This window comes from Pieris napi, chromosome 1 (assembly GCF_905475465.1).
Source record: "Pieris napi chromosome 1, ilPieNapi1.2, whole genome shotgun sequence".
NCBI lineage: Eukaryota > Metazoa > Arthropoda > Insecta > Lepidoptera > Pieridae > Pieris > Pieris napi.
The window spans coordinates 8,334,479-8,360,695 of NC_062234.1; the positions used below are offsets into that span (position 1 = coordinate 8,334,479).

The 26,217-nt window shown below is 35.4% G+C and overlaps 3 protein-coding genes across 4 annotated transcripts; 2 read left to right on the forward strand and 1 right to left on the reverse strand.

Annotated features, from left to right (window-relative positions):
- The first annotated feature begins 2,695 nt into the window (after positions 1-2,695).
- Positions 2,696-9,583, forward strand: LOC125062781 (neuronal acetylcholine receptor subunit alpha-7). Of its 2 annotated transcripts, none has more exons than XM_047668975.1 (11): positions 2,696-3,073; positions 3,881-4,020; positions 4,601-4,645; positions 4,879-4,988; positions 5,403-5,583; positions 5,656-5,731; positions 6,125-6,319; positions 6,675-6,871; positions 7,117-7,361; positions 7,601-7,703; positions 7,775-9,583. In XM_047668975.1, the coding sequence occupies exons 1-11, from the start codon at positions 2,995-2,997 to the stop codon at positions 7,925-7,927; spliced, it is 1,524 nt and encodes a 507-aa protein (XP_047524931.1). In that variant the 5' UTR covers positions 2,696-2,994; the 3' UTR covers positions 7,928-9,583. The 2 variants fall into 2 exon arrangements, with proteins under 2 accessions (XP_047524931.1, XP_047525012.1); XM_047669056.1 differs by having other exon boundaries at positions 7,117-7,328.
- A 1,275-nt stretch (positions 9,584-10,858) lies between these two features.
- On the forward strand, positions 10,859-16,823 carry LOC125062721 (acetylcholine receptor subunit beta-like 1). Its single transcript, XM_047668850.1, has 9 exons — positions 10,859-10,987; positions 12,783-12,919; positions 13,373-13,527; positions 13,671-13,761; positions 13,856-14,203; positions 14,888-15,081; positions 15,505-15,663; positions 16,066-16,327; positions 16,566-16,823. Exons 1-9 carry the CDS (start codon positions 10,927-10,929, stop codon positions 16,728-16,730), a joined length of 1,572 nt encoding a protein of 523 aa, XP_047524806.1. The 5' UTR covers positions 10,859-10,926; the 3' UTR covers positions 16,731-16,823.
- Positions 16,824-18,379: 1,556 nt separating this feature from the next.
- LOC125062562 (DNA-directed RNA polymerase II subunit RPB1) lies at positions 18,380-26,078 on the reverse strand. Its single transcript, XM_047668604.1, has 7 exons — positions 25,965-26,078; positions 25,474-25,743; positions 24,975-25,281; positions 24,243-24,534; positions 20,504-23,931; positions 20,076-20,267; positions 18,380-19,908 (listed from the first exon to the last, which is right to left on the reverse strand). Exons 1-7 carry the CDS (start codon positions 26,043-26,045, stop codon positions 18,770-18,772), a joined length of 5,709 nt encoding a protein of 1,902 aa, XP_047524560.1. The 5' UTR covers positions 26,046-26,078; the 3' UTR covers positions 18,380-18,769.
- Positions 26,079-26,217: the final 139 nt, after the last annotated feature.

The following is a 26,217-nucleotide window of genomic DNA, read 5'->3' on the forward strand; positions in this document are numbered from 1 at the left end:
CGAGTGCGTGCGCGCCGGCGGAGGCAGCGGTGGGGTCGACCGGTCGACCAAGCTCTCACCGACCGCCCTGCAACGTTTGCTATAATCGCACTTGACACGGTCTCGTGTTCTTAAAGAAAGTTTCGCATTTCTATGTCACCCGTTCGCGGAACACGCGGAAAGCAGGACTTAGATCGGTCTCCTATTCAAACAGATATTTCGTTTCGACTGACGACTGTTAGCTCGGAGAAGCCAGCTCAGATTCTAATTAGATTAGATTATTCCATAATTCTTACCTACTTGGCTTCGTAGATCAACGCTGCCTTTCTGAGTGGTGTAAGAATACACATCTTAATAATATTAACTCTCAGGTCGTTAAGGATTTCTTTATTTCGCAATAAAATTTACGTTCTGGTACTAATTTGACAATTTTACCACATCGGCTTGAATCTAACCATAAAGTAATTTTCCCTTATACGAGTAGTACGTAAGTAAATAGATGGTACCCGTATATGATTCACTAATTTTTTATCAAAATCTTATACATCCATAGCAGTATCTACATTGGCTAGAATATCTTATATGAATTTGCTTTTTACCAAAGTATATAATTCATCAAAGAAGTAAAATGAATTAGCAAGTCAATTTAGGTCAAAATTTTCAGACCAGTGGCAATGGAAAGTCATTAATATGTAATTTACGAACGGCTCTTATAATACTTTATTCCCATTTTACCATTTCATTTTTATTTTAGTTTTATTCTTTGACTCACCTCAGCTTATACAAAATAAACGTTTTATTTTGTGACCCGTGTTTTAATAATACACTGATAAAGCTGGAGTACCATTTCACAAATTAAATTTCGTCCTTTGATAAATTTTCTCGGTTTATGGAAGACCTCCTGTAATAAGTTAAACTTGAGTTATTTTACGTTATAATGTAAGTACTGTGCATTATTAGAAGATAATAAATATATAATAATAATCAAACACGTAATAGATAATAAATATCAAACACGTTCCCATTCTTGAATCTTCAATTTCCTCCTAGAACTTGTTACTATGGTTATTGCGTTATGGAGTAATCTACTGGCATGCATTGATGTTCAGTTGCAATTCAGCGTGTAATGTGCAATTTGTCGCTGGTCATTCCACGGTCACGCGATTATATGATTCGTTGACTTCTTAACTTATACTCTATCGAATTCAAAGAATTCTTCGATTCAAGATTTTTTTTGAAATTATAAATTGGACACTCTTTTCATTCAGCTGATAACAGCTTTAATTCTATTCATCTGCTAAGAGCACATACTTTTATTTGAAAAATAAAGATGCGGGCTGAGCTATTCAAAATATAGTTGTAATATACCAAAATACATTTTAATTACTGTTCTTTGATCAGCCCACGTCTTCTCTCAAAGCCGCTCTATATTCATTGTCTCTGCCAACGCTACGTGGAGGCATCCAACGCATCCCATAGTCTCCAATACTCAGCTTACCCGTAATTTAACTTTTAACCTTTACATTGCTGCCATTTTATCTATGAAAGAAATATTCTCTGATTTAAGCTAAACGTTTCTACTCTGAATAAAGTTAACTTAATACTTTTAAAAAGTTTAGAAAAATATTATTCATAACAAAATATCATATCCATTCCGATGAAATACATAATATTGAAGGTGTATGCCAAATACGTATAAGGTATGTCCTAGGGCCTAGGTCATCTGATTGTGTAGTAATGTGACATTATATTATATTTTAATTTTATTATTTATACAATTAATAGAAATATTTCATTTAGACCTATTAAATAAAAAAACCTTCTAAGGGTGTTCTATTTTGGCTTTTGGGAGACTCCTATTCCTCATTCAGATGTTATTAAAAATCCATTATTGTTCGTTCCATTCTTAACATATAATGCAGTTACGCCAGTCAAGTTAACTAGAGCCAAGTCGCTATAAAGGGCTTCTTTATTCTTTTATGTAAAACGACATCGCCTTATGACACTTACTCGGAGACTTATTAAATTATAGATAAAACATACATTACCGTATTTATTTGTACTAATTTAAAATTATACTTCCCCTATTCGGGATTGCAGAAATTCAAAATCTGACGAGAAATGTAAAATTTTCTGAAGTCAACGTAGTGATGCTGGCTAGGATGCAGTATAGGGTGAGGCTTGCGGGGTGTGGGAAGAAGAGGGCAGGGGGTGACGGCAGTGCGGGTGGGAGACGGCCAGGCCGCGGCCCTCATTGATCGGGAGCCGCGCAGCATCCCCGCAGCCCGCATCCTCGACTCGACACAACCACAAATTCCTACACTCTAAATTTGAATTGTTAGAACTCCAAGTTTAAGCACCCGATCGTTTCATATGCATACGGGTAAGTAAGCGCAGGGTAAACTTCGAAGACTACTCTGGATATATTTTTTGGGTACTTCCTTAAATTATGAAAGGAGCATACTATCACGGAAATTATTTGGAATTTACATGAAACACAAAGTATTTTAAATTTCGCATTAAACTCCGCTGCATCCAAAGCTCAAAAGCCTGGGACATAAAAATTACAAAGGCTCTAAAATTAGCATAATTAAAATGTTTGGAGAAGCGGTGTCGGTCGTTGCGTCGTGTCGCTGGCTGGTCGGGGCGGGCGGGCGGAGGGGCGGGCGGAGCGACGCTCTTGAATGGGCGGCGGTGCGGCGGCGCAGCGCGGCCTTTCGAGCGCCAGTCCGCACACCGGCGGCTCCGCTGCCCCACGGTCGGCCGCCTGCTCCACACAACAATGCTCAAAATCACAACATAACTGAACAGACCCAGCAGTGACGTAGCCGGCGATGCTCGAGAATCGGACGGCACGCGTGGCCGTCGGCGAGCGGTGCTAGATAGAGTTTGATTTATGAAAGCCGTAGGAGAATTAACTTTAAGGTGATCGTACTAGCATCGGTATAAAGGCGTGTGTGCGGATGGCGCGACGAGGCGGCGCGGCAGCGCGGAGCGCGGGCTCGCGGCGCTGACATGACCGGCGGGGCGCGCCGCGCGCTGCCGGCGGCGCCCGGCGCCCTGCTGCTGCTGCTGGCGCTGCTCTGGCCGCTAGGTGAGCTTGACATCACACCTTTTACCATACACCCCGTGAACAGTATACTACCTCGGCATACTTTTATTACTATTCTGAACAGTCCTAATTAGATATATGTCATTGATTGCGATAAGAAGAGGAGATGTGTTAAAAACTAACTTTTACAAAGATTAAAAACACTCATCCGCTTAAAATTATACAAATAAGACGAATTTACTTTCACAAGGCACATATAAAAATACTTACATTAAAAACCATGAAATCCGTTCATGCCATCTTCTTTTCTGTTCAATATTATATTTTCTTATCAGTTTTAATGTATACACGCTACTCAGAAACCTTTACTCAAGACCAAAAATTTACAAATTTTTTTGCAATATGTTTCAATATATTGGGCATCTACATAAATCTTCAATATTTAATAAAACCTCCTTCAGCGTTAGATTCAACGGATACCTCGTTATGTGAACCAAATGACATAATTGATTACAAGCGTAACATCTGCAATGCATTGCTGCAATTATTTTAATACTAACCATACGTTATATAATGATGTAACAAAAAATAATTAACGTCGTCGTCTTGATACATTTATTCTTGGAAAATATTATCCAGTGTCATAGTCATTCCTCATCATTCTTCGAATGAAAAATAATGGTCTCTATGTTTAGGTCTTAGCCGCATTCCTTCGTCAGTCACTACTAATAAGTCCCAAAGACTTATTTAATTTCGCCATCGCGACCGTTATATCCCTTACATGGAATAATACTCGTCTCCTGTCTCCTAGACTCTTGTATAAAATATAATAACTGAATGATATTTTAGGGGTGTTCGGTGGATACCACGAAAAGCGGCTACTGCATCATCTCCTGGACCACTATAACGTGTTGGAGCGACCTGTGGTCAATGAAAGCGATCCTCTCCAACTGTCTTTTGGCCTTACACTCATGCAGATCATTGACGTGGTATGTATTTTAATTAATTCATTTTTACACTGAAAAATATTGATAAATTACAAAATACATTAATACATTAATGTTTCTATAAGCTATATTTTCCAATATGATTTATTGGTGATGTATTGGATGACTGATAAAAACGAAGGCTGTCCTGAAGTAACCCTTAACTTGACTACAAGTAACAACATCGTCCAGGGTTCAAGAAGAGGAAAAATAAAAAACATATACACGTAATATTATGGTATATTTTAGGCAGTTCTAGATTTTGTAAAATATTTATTCTTTATGTTAAATAGGATTATTTTACGGGGTTAAGGTAATAAATTAATTATTCTCAACCACAGTGCTTCACCTGTATTAAGACTTGCCAGAAGTTATTATAATGGACAAATGATTGCGCATTATCAAATCAATCTATTGTCTTTAATAATAATTATACGAAAACGTAATTTTCGGTAACTTCATTTATGGTCAGAACAAACGTTAGTTTATTGCGTTAAAAACCTCGTAGTCAGTCAACCGTCACAAGGTGCAACTGCCATTAAAGAATATTCTGCTAAGTTTTGCAATAACATTTTGTTTGCAGGATGAAAAAAACCAATTATTAATCACCAACATTTGGCTAAAACTCGTAAGTATTTTTTTAAATAAAACCCATTTAAATAAACTGAATTAGATTAAAACGCATACGATTATCAAAGTAAATACATATTTATAAGACGATCACATTAAATCATTATTACACTTGTATAAATGTATAATGAATATTGGTTCTCGTTTTAATCTACATAAATCTAATAGAATATAAATCATTTATTAAATTATTCGATAATATAGACTATAACATATAGGATTTTTCAATAGGAATGGAATGATATGAACGTGAGGTGGAATACTTCTGATTTTGGAGGTGTCAAAGATTTAAGAGTTCCGCCACACAGATTATGGAAACCAGACGTCCTTATGTACAATAGGTATGGACCCTGTGCTAAATAAATATTTTTTTAAATTATTAGTAATTCCTTACATATCATAATTTTGGATGAAATAAAACATATTCAATAATTCCTTAGTTTCTAATGATTAAACCTCGTTCCTCTTGTTAATGATTAAACAAATAATTGTTATGTTACTCTATGATTACCACCTTCATATAACGACTGCTAACATACAAACAAAGTTCAAGCTGATATATGCTTGATAATACAAAGTCGAAATTAGTGCCACTTATCATAGCAAACGTATACGAAGTGAGAGAACACACATCCAAGGAATAACAGCCTACTATTTATAAGGATAAATCAATACCGTGTATAACTCATACTTTACATTACCTGCTAGAATCAATGCATTTTCTAAGTATTTACGCAAACCTTGTTTCAAAACAGTGCCGATGAAGGTTTCGACAGCACATATCCGACCAATGTTGTAGTACGAAACAATGGATCATGCCTCTACGTTCCGCCGGGTATTTTTAAGAGTACGTGTAAGATTGACATCACCTGGTTTCCTTTTGATGATCAGCGTTGCGAAATGAAGTTCGGGAGCTGGACGTACGATGGTTATCAAGTATGTACATTAAGAAGCAAATTACATATTATGTTAAATATAAATCAGAAGTAAAACAATTATTTATTTTAGTTGGATCTGCAGCTACAAGACGAAGCGGGGGGTGATATCAGCAGTTTTGTTACAAACGGAGAGTGGGAACTTATAGGTGGGTTAAAACTGAAATTATTATTAATAGGCCAATAAATACAATTATTACACGAAATTTGACTGTCTTTCTTTTGTTCTCTTAATCACAACAGACACAGACCATTACTAACATTATAACATTAGCTTGTGTGAATTCTCACTCCTTTCATAGAACCTTAATAAGTATTTTTAGACTATTTTAAGCACTAATTTACCTTTTTCATCATAATATTACCGTAATATGACAAAAAGAGACAAATGCATACTTTAGTTAAAACAGCGTAATAAAACTGATTTATTATTTAATAAATAAGGGGCTATCTTTGACCACTACTACAATTACAGTATGCAGGTACCACAAGCTTGAATAAATCTTAAAATTGTGTAATCATTCGATTAATATTTCTGACAGGGGTACCAGGTAAAAGAAATGAGATCTATTACAACTGCTGTCCGGAACCATACATCGATATAACCTTCGCTGTAGTTATACGGCGGAAAACGCTTTACTACTTTTTCAACTTAATCGTTCCGTGCGTACTAATCGCCTCTATGGCTTTACTGGGTTTCACCTTACCACCTGACTCCGGGGAAAAGCTGTCATTAGGTATGTATAGTGTCCGGCAAATTAGTTAACTAGTATCATTAGATACGCCAATGTCGTTTTGATATATTTTTTCCACTGAAGAGGTCAAGTAACTAATCCCAGTACGCAAAATCACGGCACGTAATCGACACATATAATTATAATTAACAATTACATCTACCGTTCCATTGTTTTATTTATTTAGATTTGAGGTTTAAAGGACCTTACGATTATCCAGATTAAAAAAACCAATATACTTTGTTAAGATTTAATACCGTAACCCGTAAATATTCTTTGTTATTATAATTAACTTTTAATTATTTTTTATATTTTATCCGTACTGAGAAATAGTGAATTCACATACTTATCTACACAGGTGTGACAATTCTGTTGTCTCTTACCGTGTTCCTGAACATGGTAGCAGAGACAATGCCAGCCACGTCGGACGCAGTCCCACTTTTGGGCACCTACTTTAACTGCATCATGTTCATGGTGGCTTCTTCTGTGGTCTCTACTATACTTATATTGAACTACCATCACCGGCATGCCGACACGCATGAAATGAGCGATTGGGTTCGTTTATTTAATTTTGTAAATATGCTAGTGTAAAATGTCTCCAAAATTGTTTCTAACGATTCTTTCTTTAATCTACTATTTATATGCATAGTAAAGTGATACAGATTTTAGTAAAAATATATATCTATATATATATATCGACTTATTACTTGTCCCTTTAACCATATTATTGTAGGGTTATAAATTTCACAAAATTTGAATAACTTACACAGCAACGGTAAGGAAGTAATTTTTATAACCAGATTCGCTGCGTGTTCCTATACTGGCTGCCGTGGATCTTGCGCATGTCTCGGCCCGGATCGGCAACCACGCCGCCACCGGCCCGCGCTCCACCTCCGCCGGACCTGGAACTACGAGAGCGATCCTCTAAATCGCTCCTTGCTAACGTCCTCGACATCGATGACGACTTCCGGCACGCGCATGCGCAGCAGCCGCCCTGCTGCCGATACTACAGGTCCCTCGACGATCTACACGAACACTACTCGCCGTAAATAGCACGGTTTTTAAAACCCCAGCCTCGAACGTTCCGCAGTCACCCGGCCCTAACAGCTAAATTACATCAGAGATCATTAGAAATATCGTCTTCATTTCTTCTGCTCGGGTCTTGGGTCTTTTCTGTATCATTATCAGCATAAGTCCCGTAGTGCCCTACGTTCCTTGGACCAGTAGTTTTTTTTACTCTACATTCGTAACGAGTATCTGTTTTAAAAAGATTGCATCTTTCAGGAGCGGAGAAGAAAACGGGGCAGGTCTTGCTGCACATAGCTGCTTTGGTGTCGACTATGAGCTCTCCCTTATACTTAAGGAGCTTCGAGTCATCACAGACCAGGTACGTCTAATCTCATATTATTAGGAAGCGGTCACAATTGACACAATAATAACCTGAACAATTTGTTTAAGATGCGCAAAGACGACGAGGACGCGGACATTTCGCGCGACTGGAAATTTGCCGCCATGGTCGTGGACAGACTGTGCCTTATTATCTTTACCCTGTTCACAATCATCGCCACGCTAGCCGTGCTGCTGTCCGCACCGCACATCATGGTGTCGTAGCGACCCGCCCGCCTGCGTCTGCGCATGCGTAACGTTCTGTGATACCGCGAATATATGTTAAGTTGTGATGTGCGAATCGGTGCGGGCGCCGATGCCGCGGCGTGGAAGTTGCCGCCGCCTGCCTTGCCGCCCGCGCCTCTCTAGTCTTAAGTAACCGCTGACTGCCATCCCTACGCATTAATACTGAAACTGCCTGTTCATTCTCTTCTTCTTTTATCTTCTTCGACGCCTGTTCCTTACCCTTTTCATAAATACGGACATCTTGTAACGCATCAACTTATTACATATGTTCTTCCGATAAATCAGCGTAAAAACGTTATTTCCCCAATCCAAAATTATGAGTGGTTTTCTGACCAATCGACTGATTCGATTACGTGGCAGTTATTATCATATCTGGCGCGAAGCAGCGACCAGGCTTTTAGGATTCCACGCTAGAATAGTCGCCATTACAGGAGATCACAATTTGTGACTGTGATCGTAACGGAAAATTGTAGCACAAAAATGTCTTCCTTCATACCTTTTACGATCTGTCACGTTAATGTATTACATTGTTAGAGATCCTTCTTGAAACTATGTACAGTTTAGTGGTCGGGCAGACGATATCGGCCCAATTGTTTCTTTCTCGTTCGATTCCGTGAATCGTGGTTATGGTCCCTAACTTTATTTTCGGACATATTTGTGTCAGTAGCTAGTATAGAACTTTACAAACAATGTTGTTTCAATTGGTACAGGTTGTGATACGCCTCGTTGTGAACGGGATGATAATATTGTTATAAATAATAAAATATCCAAAGCTATAGCTTATTAAAACGCTCGTTAAAATTGTGTAGTTAATGAAATCATTATTTTATTAAAATCGTACTCGGTCTTTCGAAACAATGTTATACAATTACAATACATGATATCACGTTTGTACCTATGTAAAGTAATTTTTTCGATACAATCGTAAGTAATGTTAACTTTTTGAAGTTTCGGTCAAAATATTATTATGTAAAGTTATAGCCATTGTTTCCACGACGTCGAATCAAACTCCATTTAAAATCATTCATTATCCAGACGTTGAAATGCAATAATTAAACTTAATTATAACTTGGGATCATCTTGTGACGGTGCCTGATAATGGTGATAGACGTTTAGATGACTTCAATAATCGTTATTACGTGCATATGTTATCCGTTTTCATATACTCATTCCCTATCCATTTACCTGCCGTCATTCCCTTAAATGATTTGATTCATAAACGTGGAAAACATACGCCCTTTCTGAAAAGGAAAACGTAACGTGTTGACAGGAGCTGCTCGGATACATAATCGTGCGATGTTGTACCCTCGCAGAGCTCCTCCTATGTTTTCCTGGTCTGAAACAAATGCTGCACAATTCATAGCCGTTCCTTTGGAAGTTGCGGAGCGAATATGAATAAATGCAGATGTTTTCCATCGTTCCCTTGTTATTTTTGTTAACCAATGCGATCATCACAGTTGTGTATCAAACTGTTCGGATCCGCGCATTATTTTGTTTACAAGAAAGCTGTCTTTGAAAAAATGTAATGTGCGGTTTCTCGGCGGTATTGGGGCGACGTTCGTCTCCATAAATTGTTCAATTGTTAGGGTTAATACTCTGAATTGCACTTTGTTTATTAAATATAAACGAAATAAATTTAGTTTGTTTTATTTAGAATTTTTCTACGCAAAGTTCTTCTCTTTTCAACTTATTATATTTTTGTAATAGCGGATATAATAGAGGAATTGTAATATAATAAAGAATGCCGAAATGAATAGCCATGACCTATATTCCTTAATCGCCTGGGAGCAGGCTCTGTAGCTGAAGACAATCGATGCGTTCCCTAGGGACAACAGCACATGCGCAGAGGTCCTCTTGGAAACACCAACACAATACTGCAGATACTTTTCCCATAAAAAATAAAAAAGCATTTTATAAGAGGCTAGGAAAAATGATTTACTCTTGCTTGAACGTTTAAGTAGAAAAATATCTGCATTGCTCACGATTATTATAAATTAATATTTTGTTGTTTTACAATAACAGCAATAATAATATTATTATACGTATACTCACACTATTAAACATTAGAAAAAAGCTTCACGGTTCAACTCATACTGAGTTAAGCTTAAGGAATATTATGAACAGTATACATGTATATTCTTTTTAAGAAAACATCATATAACTGTAAACCAAAATTAGTTGTGGCTGTTTAATGGAAATTTAAAGATATCTACTTACCCTGTGCCTGGTATTAAGAAAGATGTAAGTATAAAATGGTCCTAAGTATACGTAGCGTTTACGCAATAATTTAGAAAATCCCAGAAGTTATTAAACAGTACAAAAAGTATAAAATATTATTTCATTCCACGGAATTCATTTAAATATAACTTTAAAATTATAACTATACTCTACTTATGTACACAGAAATAATTTTGAATTACCCAATAAAAACACTAAAGTCACGATGATATATTTTTTTAGTGAATACATTTCATTTTGTTATCATAAAATACCATATAATATATATCTATTATGGAAGTTCACCTTCCTCTCCAATATTTGATTGAAATGAATTAAGACGTGGAAACCAAACGTGAAGGAACTAAGTTAAGATAAGCTAACAGTCAACTAAAGAAAGTAAGGTGACGAGGAGAAATGATTATAAGCATTAATACGTGAAGGTTTTGGACTACTACTAAACTATAATATATAACTAATGGAATATGTTTGTGATTTGTATTAACTAGCTTCATTAGCTAGGTATATAAAATTAACATTAGTGGAAATTTAAATGCAAAAATCAGCGTATAAGAAATCATCAGTTGATATTTGTTAAGTTATATTTCCGTCTACTGGTCATCGGATATATTTTAACAAGCAGCCTCTTTAGGTTAGGAGATAAAGTAAGGTTGTTATACGGCGCAGGGCGTGCGAAGTGCGTGTCGGTAAAGGCGGCGATTCGCGATTCCGGCGTACGGCAGTGGCCGCCGCCCGCCGACATGACGGCTGCCTCGCGCGCCCCGCTACTCGTTTTAGCGTTGCTTACCGCACTATATACAGGTAAATACATATATTTATATCTATACTCATAAGGCAATACTTATTAAATATCCAAAAGCCATTAACGCGTCGAGAATGACGACGAAACCCTACAATTAAATCACCGTGATTTTTTATTAATTTGTCAAATTAATGACAATAAATATATTGGTAAATAGCATATGTAATTATAGGTTATAATAAATATGTAATTGATATATTTAATCTAAATAAAAAAGGTGAAAAAAGAGAAAGAGGTTATGATGCTTTCAATTTAAAAATAGTAAGAATATGTGACAACATAATTAACTATTTCTTCCGATTGCTAAATCTCATAATTACATCATAAGCGGAATAGAAATGATAAATGGAATTTTATACCTATATAAAAGCTTACATGTTGAGTTCATAGAGTTTATCTTGCGTTTTGCTCATTATTGATCTGCTCCCGTTGCAGCATCAAGAGGAACGAATGTTATGAAATTTTAATACGTATTTACTTCATATAGAACTTTAGTACGTTTCTGTTTTATACACATCATTCTAAAGAAGTTACCTGACAAAAACATGATCTAACCAAAACGCAATCAATAAACAGCTGTCTAGGTAATAAATTAATACAGACATATGTACATTAATATGTTAATTTTGTTAGGTAAAGCTAAATAAGCAGTGCATAGACAATAACGAACAGGTTATTACACTTAAAAAACATGTGATTCCATATGTCCTGACTTAAGTTATAGGCACAAACTTTATTAACCTATGTAGTCTACATACATTGCGTTCCGTTTTATATTATAATTACTTAAATAAGTGACTATAGGTACACTAAAGAGGACATCATGATAATAATCCAACTGCCCTCTTAGTATTACGGAAATATTTAAATAAAGAATTACACGAAGGCTTCTTTGAATGAGGACAAGATCGACTGTTTGGACTCATTATTAATATTTCTTTCGACACCTTTACTGTTTATGGAGGATTCAACTGGTGTTGTAGAGCCACGTATGGAAATCTAAAGTGATACCCAGACTTATCCTTGTTTAGACTTAATTGGATTCAATATAATATACAATGACTAGGTAACCACTAAGTAGGTGCTTAGAATAACTTGACTTAACGTTTTATAAGTATATACATTTACACAGATTGAATAAAAGGACGGCATTTAATTTCTACTACATTTTCTAGTCATACAGTAAATAATTGTAATTGTCTTAAAATGTGCAAAAATCGTATTCTGACTTCTGATATATATGTATAGTATTAATAAATTTTGCAAACAGTATCACTTTTTGCATTATCTTACCGGCATTTCACGTATTTTATGAGAATAAGAACTTGAGATAATTTTATGAATATAGAATGTTGATAGATTTTTGAAAACTGAAAACTGTATATTATATTTTATCCTTTTTACATAAAATTTATGTAACATTTTATTTGCGTTATGCTTTCGAAATTACAAGGATTTTAAGAAACATGTCGGGCAAAATTTTTTTTCAATAAATAATTCTTGTACGACCGTTTAAACTATGTATTTTTTAAATTTAATATGTACTTTTTACAACTCTACGTGGAATTGTAATCTCTAATTTATTGCACATTTCCGGTTTATATATTTATTTTAAATGTAGTTACTACAGTAATTTCAATAAAAAAAAGGGTTAAATATCATGGCATCAAAGTCACCTCAATTAACACAGATGTGTTTGGAAATCTAAAACAATCCAAAAATTATTTCGTTGTTTAAGAGTAAAGGGTACATATTGCTATGATAATTGTTTATACATTCGATAATTTTTTACAGGATGGTGTTCGGAAGACGAGGAGAGGTTAGTCCGGGATCTATTCCGTGGCTACAACAAACTGATCCGACCAGTCCAGAACATGACACAAAAAGTAGACGTTCGGTTTGGCCTTGCCTTTGTTCAACTCATCAATGTTGTGAGTAAAAAATAAAAGCTTCCCACGTTGATCCCACGTTATTCAAGTTTTGATGTTTATGCAATTATGACGGAGCTTTAAGCACCAGGTTGTTGAAGTAAACAACTTTTTAGTACATCTACTTGTATGTACCACCTGTGTGGAATTAAATGGGTCATTTAAAATGTTTCTTTATAACTATTAAAAAGTATAACATACAGTTTCTGAGAATAAATTAATTTTATTTGTTAAACAAAGTTCACCCAAATATATTAGTTAATACAAACTTCGTTTTATTATAAATATATAACTACTATACATATATGTTATTGGTTAAATTCGCGCGACATAACGTGCCTTTGCAATTATGGTCACAGGAGTATAAAATAAAAAGGTTCTTACAGTTTTAATAAGAGTATGTTCATATGTATAATATATACGTTATTGGTCCATTTATGATTAATTTTTTCGTAGAACGAGAAAAACCAGATCATGAAATCGAATGTATGGCTTAGACTTGTGTGGATGGACTACCAATTAATGTGGGATGAGGCTGACTACGGTGGTATCGGAGTACTGCGGCTACCCCCTGACAAAGTTTGGAAACCGGATATTGTGCTGTTTAACAAGTAAAGAGTTTAATAATAATTATACACGTTAATAAGCTTAACTATTTATACATATATTATTTCTCGGGTAGTGAGTCTACATTCATTTTTATTGACTGCATCAACGGACAGTGAGAGAGAGTTACAATTACATTTTGTTATAGTGCCGACGGTAACTACGAAGTGCGCTACAAATCTAACGTCTTGATTTATCCTAATGGCGAGGTTCTATGGGTGCCTCCTGCCATCTATCAGGTCAGTTACGAAACGTGATTCCCATATAATTTTCAGTATTATTCTTTAATTGAAATGAATTATTTTATTGAATCCTTGGAATATGTTTTTTCAGAGTTCATGTACAATTGACGTTACATACTTCCCGTTCGACCAACAAACTTGTATTATGAAATTTGGTTCTTGGACGTTCAATGGCGATCAAGTATCTTTAGCACTGTATAATAATAAAAACTTCGTTGATTTGTCTGATTACTGGAAATCAGGGACATGGGACATAATAGAAGTGCCCGCCTACTTAAATATTTACGAAGGCAACAGTCCGACAGAGACCGACATTACCTTTTACATAATAATAAGAAGGAAGACGCTTTTTTATACAGTCAACTTGATATTGCCGACGGTATTAATTTCATTCCTTTGTGTGTTGGTATTTTATTTGCCCGCTGAAGCTGGAGAGAAGGTTAGTTATTTCTTTTAATATTTTTGTTTTTATGTAAAAAACCTCCACTGGATTAAAACTCTTAGGATAACTATACAAAGATATACTTCTTTTTGTTTATTAAAAGTATGATTTCTATGACTAATAAAAATTATAATTTTCAAATTCAGTAAAATAATTAATAGGCATCGCACGATTTTGTAATAATAGCCAAACAAGGATTAATAAACGTCAATAAGAAATATATTTTTGTAGAAGCATTCTTATATTTAAGCTTACCTACTGCATTTCACTGCGTTCTGTGAGTGTCGTGAAGTTTTTAGGGAAGATAAAGGCCTAATTAGCCTAATTATACCTTAAATTTGAGAGTCAATATTAAAATTTCTAAAAATCGCATAATTTTAAAGTGGATAGGTACATACTGTATTAATTTCCTCTATAGAATTTTGTAAGAAGAAGCATATTTGACGGCTAGAAGACAACGCTACTATATAACATTGTTTTGGTAACAAAACTAAAAAGTACTAAAATATGTATAAAATATTATACTCTATAGTTTCATTTCAAGTCAACATTTACTAATCCGACTTTCATAAAGCAAATACACCAAAACCACCATTCGTTAGTGGCAATAACAGCTGATGTTGTTTTACAAAAATGGACTTACAATTCCACGTCACTTCAAAAGTACTTTCAAACTTACAGGTTACATTGGGTATAAGCATTCTGCTGTCGCTTGTGGTGTTTCTACTTCTGGTGTCAAAAATTTTACCACCGACGTCTTTGGTGTTACCGCTTATTGCGAAGTACCTACTGTTCACATTCATCATGAATACTGTCAGTATTTTAGTCACAGTGATTATTATTAATTGGAATTTCCGAGGGCCGAGGACGCACAGGTAAACTTTTATTAATCATCATACTAATTAATATGACATAATCAGGACTAAAATTAAATTAATAAATTTTGCATTCGGTAATTAATTAAGTTTTAGGTTCTTTTATCCAATAAATAAATATTTTAATAAGTTTGGAAACAAAAAATGGTAATTTATTTCCCAATGCTTCCTGAAAGCGGTAGGTATCAATTTGAAATTTCATATCTAAGATGAACAATTCCAGAGATTAAATAATTGGAACATGAGATAGTTTTGTGACAGACTCAGGCTACGGCTATGGATAAGACATATTTTCTACTACAATCCGTAAGCACTATCAACTAAAAGCTTTGTCTAGCATTAAACGACTATAGATAAAGTTCTAATTTTGTCAAAATATAAAAAGCAAAAACTTTAATCTTGTCAATTAATCTTGCCTTGCAGAATGCCGCTTTGGATTCGGAGCGTTTTTCTTAACTATTTACCAACGTTGTTAATAATGCGTCGTCCTCGTAAGACTCGTCTTCGGTGGATGATGGAAATGCCAGGAATGGGTGCACCGCCCCATGCTGCTGCTACTCATGACTTGCCTAAACACATTAGGTAATAAATTCAAAAGGATATATTTACGTTTGCTACTCAACAGCAACGAGCATTTGAGTGAATTGCTCAAAAAATTATTATTGTATATGCAATATTATCTATTAGCCTATAAAGAATAACGTTCAGTTAACCAGACGATTCTTCATGTGGTTCTAAGACGCTGCATTTCTGGAATTTTTTTCTTTTTAGGCTGCGTGCCTAAAATATATACCTACAATGTTATTAAACTTGATTATTAATTATTAGATTTTATAAGGTCAACAATCAACCATTCAACAGAGCTAGACTGTGAAAAACATTCTCAAATCCCCTTCAAAAACTTATCTGATTGTACCATTTATATAGGTATATTTAGTATGGCAATGGCCACTTAGGCAATTATAACTGGTTGGTGATTTGCAGTGCTATCGGGGCTAAACAAAGCAAAATGGAAGCTATGGAACTCTCCGATTTGCATCATCCCAATTGCAAGATCAGTCGAGCAGCTGGTGGAGGAGAAGTCGGGGCTTTGGGAGGCTTAGGAGCACTTGGTGGCCTCGGACTAGGAGAAAGAAGAGAATCCGAAAGCTCTGATTCACTACTCTTGTCTCCCGAAGCCGCAAAAGCTACTGAAGCAGTGGAATTCATTGCAGAACATCTACGCAATGAAGATCTTTATATTCAGGTAATCAATCAGTAGGATGCTTTTAAAATAAACCTTTGCTATATTAAATCATATTGATAATAATTAAATGTAATTTATGCCAGACAATGTTCGAAGCAATAGACTACTTAATAATGAAGTAAATTATTGAAAAGTGATAATTAGAAAATTTTCTGGGTTTTTCCCAAGCGAATTATTAATTAAAAATTTCTTCCCACGTTGTATAAGTAAATTACTTATCGTTTAATTTGCATTACAGACCCGCGAAGACTGGAAGTATGTCGCAATGGTGATTGATAGGCTTCAACTCTACATATTTTTCTTAGTTACCACAGCTGGTACTGTCGGTATTCTAATGGATGCGCCACATATCTTCGAGTATGTCGATCAAGACCGCATTATTGAAATCTATAGAGGAAAGTAAATCATATGCTTCCAAAATCACGTGAATTAATCCTTTTAAATTGTTATTTCTGATAATTTAAGCAAACTTTAGTATGGCTAAAATATTAATACAAAGGTAATGTTGTAAAGATACTTTAGGCACCTTCTAAATAACTTGAATTAGAGCTATACAGTGTCTTTAATATATTATTTGTTGTTTATTATGATTATCTTTTAGTAGCTGTCTATAAAATGTATGTCTATTGCCTTTACGTAATGCAATTTCTTATTGGTTAAAGAATTTTCGAAAAAAGAATTCGGAAAAATTGATTACTTCTCACAAACTCACAAAATTATAAACCTTCTTTATAATAGTAGTTTAATTAAATTAATCAGTTAATTGTTATAGTATGTTATATTCAGTATTATATATTTATTAGCAAGTAGGGTATCTCTAATTACCACATCCTAGTTATTTACATAGGTATAAATCGCTACTAATTGTACCTATAAGTATAGGTTTAGTACCTATCAAAGTTTATTATATAATATATTATAATAACCTACACACGTAGATTAAAACGTAACAGATAGAATTATAAAAGGCTGTGTTCGTTTTATTAAAAATCAAAATATGAAATAAATTGACAACTTTGTGTAAATTTTTATATCGTCTAGAATATTATTAAGACAAACAAGTATTATATTCTTACTGATTCTGTGGTGGCGATTTTTTGATACAGATAAGACTGTAATAACCAGAAATTCTATTATCATTTGAAATACACGAAAAAAGGTTTTAAAATTGGGGCGCTGATAAAAAAACGGTTGAAATAGTCTGTTGTAAATAGTTTTTTTTTAAATCATAGTTTCATAAATCGCTACAAATAATTACACAAAAAGGTACGATCAGAAAACTTAAGTCTTTGCTGCTTATGTGCAAAATTTACATAATATCCAGTATTCAATAATTAAATAGAAGTAAGAATATTTCGTTAATAGTGTGCTTTTTTTACGTAGACGTGTTACATTAATAACTAACTTGTTGTATAGTGCCTAAGTTGATTAATTGTCTTCCTTGTAGAAATTCTAATGTATTTAGCTGATTTTCGGAAACTTTGTCCTAGTTTATAGGTATATCTTTAGGAATTAATTAGCTTTACTTGCCTATATTACCCTACATTACCTTTATGTACTTATTTAGAAATATTACCACTTTATGAATAAATATTACGTATAAGATTCTAAAACTAGAGTTTGCCTGTGTCCAATGTTTTTTAAAGGAATACCATCACGTGCCCCAAAGTCTATAATCCAAACTAGTCCAAAATATACAAGTGCGTACATTATGTAGGTTTTTGACTAGCCAATTAGGCAATTAAAATAAATGATTAAAAGTAACTTATCTATTGTTTTATTCATAATCGATATCAGTCATAGGGCAATACAAAGTATAACTTTAAGAATTTAGAATAGAATACTTTTAAAAACGAAATGTTAAAATTTAAAAGTATTATTAGGTACATTTAATTACTTCTATGAAAAAAATATATAGAGATCAGTTTCAGACTTCGTTCCATATGTACTAAATGGATTATATAAAAATACCAGTGCAATAATTATATGAATGCAAAAAAACTTTACTGTGGCTGAATATTTAAAATAGTAAAAAAAACATTGTTAGCTTATTTAAAACATACTTTATTTGATCTACACAATACCTAGAGTGTATTGCCTAAATTAATTAAAATAAGTAATCATAAACATACATTTTATTTTGCCAAAAAGTGTGTGCGACACCGATTTATCACCTACGCATTTAGCTTTAAATCTTTTAGATGTTACAAGAAAATCAAGAAACGGGTAATTCTTCCCAACAGTTTTCTATTGGAATCTTAATATTGAAGGTGTTGGTCTTATTAAATTAGCAATATAAACAATTTGCATTTTTCTTTAGTTAATTATAAACATGTATTATAAATCTTAAATTCAAACGACTATTCAGTCCTTATATATAAAAATGTGTGTAATTTTTCCATCCCATATTCTTTATAAAAAAGTGTCTTAACATTATACAATTCAATCATCATCTTCTTCATAATTAGGTGAAGTAGGTGTATAAGTAGGGGATGTAGGAGAAGTTGGAGAATAAGTTGATGGTCCACCGGAAGCAGGAGAATAGGCCGGTGATGATGGCGAATAATTATTTGAGGTTGGCGTGAATGTTGGCGATGTTGGGGAATATTTAGAGGAGGACGGAGAATATCCAGGAGATGAATAGTTTGGTGAAGACGGTGAGTAATTTGGTGAGGATGGTGAATAATTCGAGCTTCCGGAATGTTGCGGGGACGAAGGAGAGTACGCCGGGCTAGGTGAATATTGCGGGCTTGTTGGAGAGTACTGAAGACTGTTTGGCGAATATCTAGGACTACCTCCTGATACCGATGGCGATGTCGGCGAATACTTTGGAGATGTCGAAAAATATTTGGGTGATGAAGGCGAGTAATTGCGTGATGTCGGTGAGTAGTTATTAGGTGAGGTCGGAGAATAAGAATGATTTGTGGGTGAATAGGCTGGTGATGTGGGCGTGTAATTTGGTGATGACGAGGAATAACTGTGTGCCCCGGAAGTGTACACTGGACTATTCGGAGAATATCTCGGAGAAGTCGGCGAGTAGCCCGGAGAAGTCGGCGAGTAAGCTGGACTCGGCGAATAAGACGGACTCGTCGGAGAATAGTTTGAGCTTGTTGGTGAGTAGCTCGGTGAAGTTGGCGAATAACTAGGAGAGGTTGGGGAATATGCCGGGCTAGTAGGTGAGTAACTCGGGGACGTAGGGGAATAGCTCGGCGAAGTAGGTGAATATGATGGGGATGTGGGCGAATAGCCAGGGGAGGTTGGTGAATAGCTTGGAGAAGTTGGGGTGTAAATAGGAGAGGTTGGGGAATAGTTAGGTGAGGTTGGAGAGTAGGACGGGCTTGTGGGTGAGTAGTGTGGGGAAGTTGGGATGAGACTGGGGGACGGAGCAGCATAGACAGGACTTGTGGGAGAGTACGACGGAGAAACGCCGGCTGGCGAAGCGTAAGGTGACAACGGGGCTCCAGGAGAACCGGGAGAGCCGGGCTGTGGCGACCAAGCGCTGCTATACGAAGGAGACATTCCCGAAGCGTCTGATGCACCTGATGGTGAGAATGATGGACCCGGAGTCATACTGCTACCCACTGAAACGATACATAATATTTGAGAGATGACAATATTATGGTATTGTATTGAAAATTTTGAAAGACAAGCATTAGCAATAATAAATAACACACAAGAGCACTAAAAATAGTTAATATTTTAATCTCACAGCTAAAGTTGTAATAGTTATTTTTTTTATTAAACTTACCTGGTCCAGGAGACCAAACACTGCTACCATAGCCAGGAGTATTCTGGTTCGACCAAGGAGTCATAAGCGGAGTCATGGATGGTGTGCCGACTCCGAAGTACATTCCGCCACCTACTCCCAGGCCTACGCCCAAACCACCCATTTCCATGCCGTGCTTACATTTTTCAGCATCCAGTAGTAAATCAAAACATCCTGAAAATTATTATATAACAATATTTTTTTTAATTATTATGTTGAAGATTAATTAAATACTAATATAATAATTATCTTATCATATTCTTTTGTTTCAACTTTATTGTGGGTAACTTGCACATGATGCTTTAATAAATATTTAATTTAATTCTTTTTTTAATGAAAAAAATATTTCGGTTAGCACATGTTGCCAAGATTGTAATTAAATAAATGCAGTTACTTAATTTTGCGCTAACCTGTTCCCATTCTAGGAAGTTGTCCCATGATAATATTCTCAGAGACGCCTCTCATAGGATCTACTTCAGCGTGGCTCGCGGCGTCGAGCAATACGTCTACAGTTTCTTCGAAGGAACATCTCATCAACGCGCCAGTGTCTTGCCTGTTAATGCCGTGACGAGTAATGGCCATAAGGTGACCTTTAGCAGTCATTACGTCACAAAGCAAAGCCAAGTGACGGTAGTTTACATATAGACCATAGAACTGCAATACAGCATTCATTTCTTTTTCAACAGATTTTCGTACCGCCTCGATACCTAAAACTTGGAATATCTCACAGATATCGTTACTAAAGGTTCTTATCGGGTCTACATCTCGCTCGGAAAGTACTTTCATCAAAGATGTTCCATCCGTTTCCAAAAGCCACTCTGCAATTGCCTTGAATTCTCCTTGTTCCGTAATAACTATACGTTTCTTAGCTTCAGTTTGAGGCAAATGCATATAAACTTTGGCTATCGCTTCAATACCTTGTAAAGTCATGTCAGACAACATATTTGCTTCAATACATCTTAGGAACATATCATCTTCCATCTTATCAACAGTTTCCTCGTCATTGTCTTGGAATTTACTCTCTTCATTGTTCATAATTCTTATACGAAGAACCAATTTTTCGGCATTATCGTCGTTGAATATACAGTTAAGATCATCTCCAAAGCCTGCATTGATTTTTTCTGCAATTTGTTCCATAGTAAGCTTCTTGTCAGTCATTCTCTTACGGTCCAGCTCAATACGCAACAGCCATGGAGATATTTTGGTGGGATCAAAGTCAGGCATTTCATAGTAAACATTGACGAACTCTTGATCTTCACCAATAACAGTATTCTGTGGGTCGGGATCGTAGTATATAGCAGTGTTTGCCGTTACTTTACGTAAAGTTGTGTGTTCCAAACGACACAAAACGTTTTTAGCTTTTTCTGCATCTCGAGCAGCTCCACCAGTTAGAAATACAGTGAGAGAGGGAGCTTTAGGCTTCTTGGATATATTTATAATTTCTTTTAGACGAGGCACACCGAGAGTTACATTTTTGGAGGAGACTCCAGCAAAGTGGAAGGTGTTCAATGTCATCTGAGTAGCTGGTTCTCCCAGAGATTGAGCAGCTAGGGCTCCTACCATTTCACCTGGGTTTGCTTGAGCTTGTTGAAAACGAGTTTCGATTTCTCCTATCAACCACTCGAAAGCTTCTGTTGAGAGCCGATAATCTTCTGATACAAGCTTAGCGCACAAAGTTGACCTCACAAGGCATTGGAAGAGTAAGGTCGCATTTTCATTGGCTTGTTTCGAAAGGCGATCCTCTCCAGCCACAATAACACATTTCTTTAATAAATCTCTTACAGATTGAATAACTTTTATTGGACTTAAATCAGTAGTCGATCTCTTATTAATATGGAAAATTTTTTGCACATTCCAAATCATTCTCTTGAAGTTACAGGGTAACACAACTTTTGATTCTCCGCTTGGGAAAATTTCTCGCAACACCGATCTGTCCTTTCCTAGTTGATCCCACTCGCTTTCTAAATCTCCAATAACATATCCAGATTCTGTTAGTTCTTTAATGATATCCTCATTGAAGATTCTCTTCAAGTATCTTTCATTTGTGGGATCAAACTTAAACTTCTTTTCAAAAGCTTTATTTGATAGCTTAATTGTTGGTAGGTTTTGGAACTCGACAGTTTCTCCCGCTAAACCATCTTCTCCATAACGTAACTGGATAAGTTGACCAACAGAGTTTCTAACAGTGCCATCATAATTAACCATAACAGACTCCATAGCCTTTATGAGACGTCGTTGAATATATCCTGTTTCAGCAGTTTTTACAGCAGTATCAATAAGACCTTCACGACCTCCCATAGCGTGGAAGTAAAACTCCGAAGGTGTCAAACCAGCAAGATAAGAGTTTTCTACAAATCCCCTAGATTCGGGACCATAATCGTCCTTAATGAAATGCGGCAATGTCCTTTTACGGAAACCGAATGGAATACGTTTACCTTCCACATTCTGTTGACCCACACAAGCGATAACCTGAGAAATGTTAATGTTAGATCCTTTTGAACCGGAGACCACCATAGCTTTCAGATTGTTGTATTCAGTGAGAGATTTTTTAGCTGAACCTCCAGTTTTGTCACGAGCGTCATTTAATATACGATTTACTTGATTTTCGAAGGTTTGCCTCAGGGTATTACCGGGGGTCGGCTCCAATTCCATATTGTGGGCTTTCTGTATAACCTCTATTACATCATCTTTGGCTTTCACGATAGTATTTTTAATTTCTTGATATGTTTGCGGGTCAGCAATAGTATCTCCAATACCAATCGAGTGACCTTCTAGAAGGAGCCAGTTGTTAATTACAGTTTGAATATTACCATAAAACCGTCCTGCCGTTTCGTGTCCTAATTCCAACATACAAATATGCAGAAGTGATCCAGCCGAGGCACCGAGTGATTTTTTACACAATATACCCATTAATAGTTCTCCATGGTCTACAATAACTTTTGTGTCTCCGGGTGATATCCATTTATAGGGGCCATCATCTTCTTCATCAGGATGTGTAGAATGTGTTCTAATCATATTCACATTACCAGGAATGATCAGGGTAAATATTTGTTTGCCAGTCCAGAGGGGTGTCGGCTTCAGGATGCAAGGTTGGGGAATTTTGCCATCCCATGTAGGCAAAAACATAAGAAGATTCATTACCTGTTCTTTAGTCAGAAACACATCTCGTTTAGTCATTTTTCTAACAGCTGTGAGCGTGTCCTGTACAATACCCATGACAGGTTTATTTGCTTGAGGAGTTATGATCTGCCTGGGTGTAATATGAATGTTTTCAACTTCGGCCCGTGTCTCCATTGACTGCGGGACATGCAAATTCATTTCATCACCATCAAAATCGGCGTTGTATGGTGAAGTACAACTCAAATTCATACGGAATGTTGACCATGGTAACACTTTAACTCTGTGACCCATCATACTCATTTTGTGAAGTGTCGGCTGCCTATTAAATATAACTAAATCGTCGTCACGCAAATGACGTTCAACTTTATAACCATACTGTAAATGAAGGTCAGAAGGTTTGGGATGGAACCTCAAATCAATACGTTCTCCATTGTCACGAACTATATATTTTGCACCAGGATATTGCGCGTTACCTCTCCTTACTAATTCCTGCATCCTATCAATGTTAAATGGCGTCACTAGTTCCGGGAATGTCAAATTTTGAGCTATAGACCTTGGAACCCCTACTTGATCAATGCGAAGATTGGGATCCGGTGTAATGACAGTTCTGGCTGAAAAATCTACACGCTTCCCCATAAGATTTCCTCTGATTCTCCCCTCTTTTCCTTTAAGTCGAGCTTTAATGGCTTTAAGTGGCTTTCCAGATTTCTGCATAGCTCTGTAAACAATAAGCACCAATTTATATAACTACCAATATGTTATTCAAAAAATACCAAAAACTTTTTTATTATATATAGCCTGGTATATCCTGCAGACAAAAGTATGTTATTTAAATTGCTATCATTTTAACCAAGTCTTTTTATAAAAGAGTTAAATAAATAAATATTTGTTTATAATTTTATATAAAACTTCCTATGCATCAACTGACTAATGACCTTAGCACCAAGAGACTGCCACTTCAAGATGACAGATAACTTTGTGTGTACTATTCGAGTAATATTAATCACAACACAAGGCTCCGGAACTTACTTTGGCATGCCAGGCATATCATTATCTACAAATGTGGCAACATGGAACTGTAACATCCTAATATTGTCAGCTAAAACATGAGCAGCAGCGCCAGTTTGTTCATTCCTCATCAGTTCATTATTTGCTTTAATAATATCAGCCAGTTTATGGGTCAAATCATCTTGATTTTTGGCAGACCCAAACATGACAACCGCAGGTCTAACAGACAATGGTGGTACAGGTAAAACTGTTACTATCATCCAATCGGGTCTAGCAAACTTTGGATCCATACCCAGTATAAAGGACTCTTCATCTGTAACAAACAATAAATAAAATAGTAAATTTATAAATATGCCTTACAACTACAAAATAATCTAACCATACTCTTTGTATGCATAGTAAGCATTTTTATCATGTTAAAGTCAAAGTTCTTTCACTATATAAAATCTACACTATTCCAGAGTAATATTTATTATTATTTGTTAATTCTCATTTCCTTTCCATTTTGTTTATAATTAAAGGTATTAGGTTAATTACTCTAGTAATAAAGTGTCATTAAATAATATATCATTAAAAGAAATTCCATTATCCATAAGTTTGCTGTTATAATAATTAGTAGTTTATATGTAATGTACACAATCCATACACACATAGTTACTTAGTTATTTCTAGTCTAAAATGAGAAAATTATAATGTAGACCATAAATTCATTACCATATTATCATAACTGTAAGCAGAGCCACTGGTACTCACCTGTTATTTGTTTCAATATTTCCCAGACCCGTTCTGCAGTTATAATTATTTTTTTCTCTTGAGTATCTTCATTTGCATGTTTCCATTCAGCTGTGAGGTCTAGACCTTGCCGTCTGATTGAAGGCTGATAGTGACCACAACCACCATGACCAGAGCCTTTTTTACCCTCTTCACCTTCTTTGCCAATATCCATATCTTCACCACCTTCACAAATATTTTTTCCTTTACATAAGTCATAAACATAAGTCAATCGTTTACGTGGTTGCCCTTTAGATTTCATTACTACTTCTTTTATTTTGGGATTTGTCTGAAAAGTCCAAATGAGATATTATTAATTATTAGTATTTATTTTATACTTTGCTATATAGTACCAAACTTAAATAATTAGGTAGACAACAGCTCCTCTTATTGCTGATAAGCAATCTATTGTTAATTAATAGCTGCTTATTTGTTACGGTTAACCATAAAAAATAAAAAATTAAGTAAAAATATTTCTCACCGGACTGACAAGAAGTTTGGAACAGTAAAAACAGACACATCTCAAAATTTTTATGGTTTTTGTGATGAATCCTATGTGGAATACTGGCTTAGCCAAATCTATATGCCCAAAATGACCAGGACACTCAGTCATATTTCCCGCACAAGTCTGACATCTAGATGTTCTATCGATCACCCCTTGTCGTGGGTCCATAAGACCTCCAAGCTTTGGTCGTCCACCCTCCATTGTTTCTGGGAAGCGTATGCCCCCTTCCGTGACAGACATACGACGCTGTAAATATAGGGCTTTCATATTAATTCATCATTATACGTATTTTGCATTCAACTATGATAATACAAAATCATTATAAATATACTACGTTGTCTGACATTATGGTGTGTGACTATGGATTATGGTGCAATAAGGAAAACGACGCATGAGGAAAGATTTTACGAAAAGATATTAAATAAGCTTAATTCTAAACCTATAATTTTTAGTTTTCACAAACTTACAATTTCATCTGGGGATAATATACCAAACTGCACTCGTTTTACTTGGCGCACAGGCGCCTTCGAATCAGTCGTAGTCGCCATTTTGACGATAACTAAATAAACATAGACGATAGTATCGTATAATATAAACCAAGGCCATAGAGTATAGATAATGCAGAGTACATTATTTAATAATAAACAATAAAAAAATTATATAATCGTCAATCTAAAATCAATATAGTGTTTACTTATGTGTGTTTATAACACTATATTG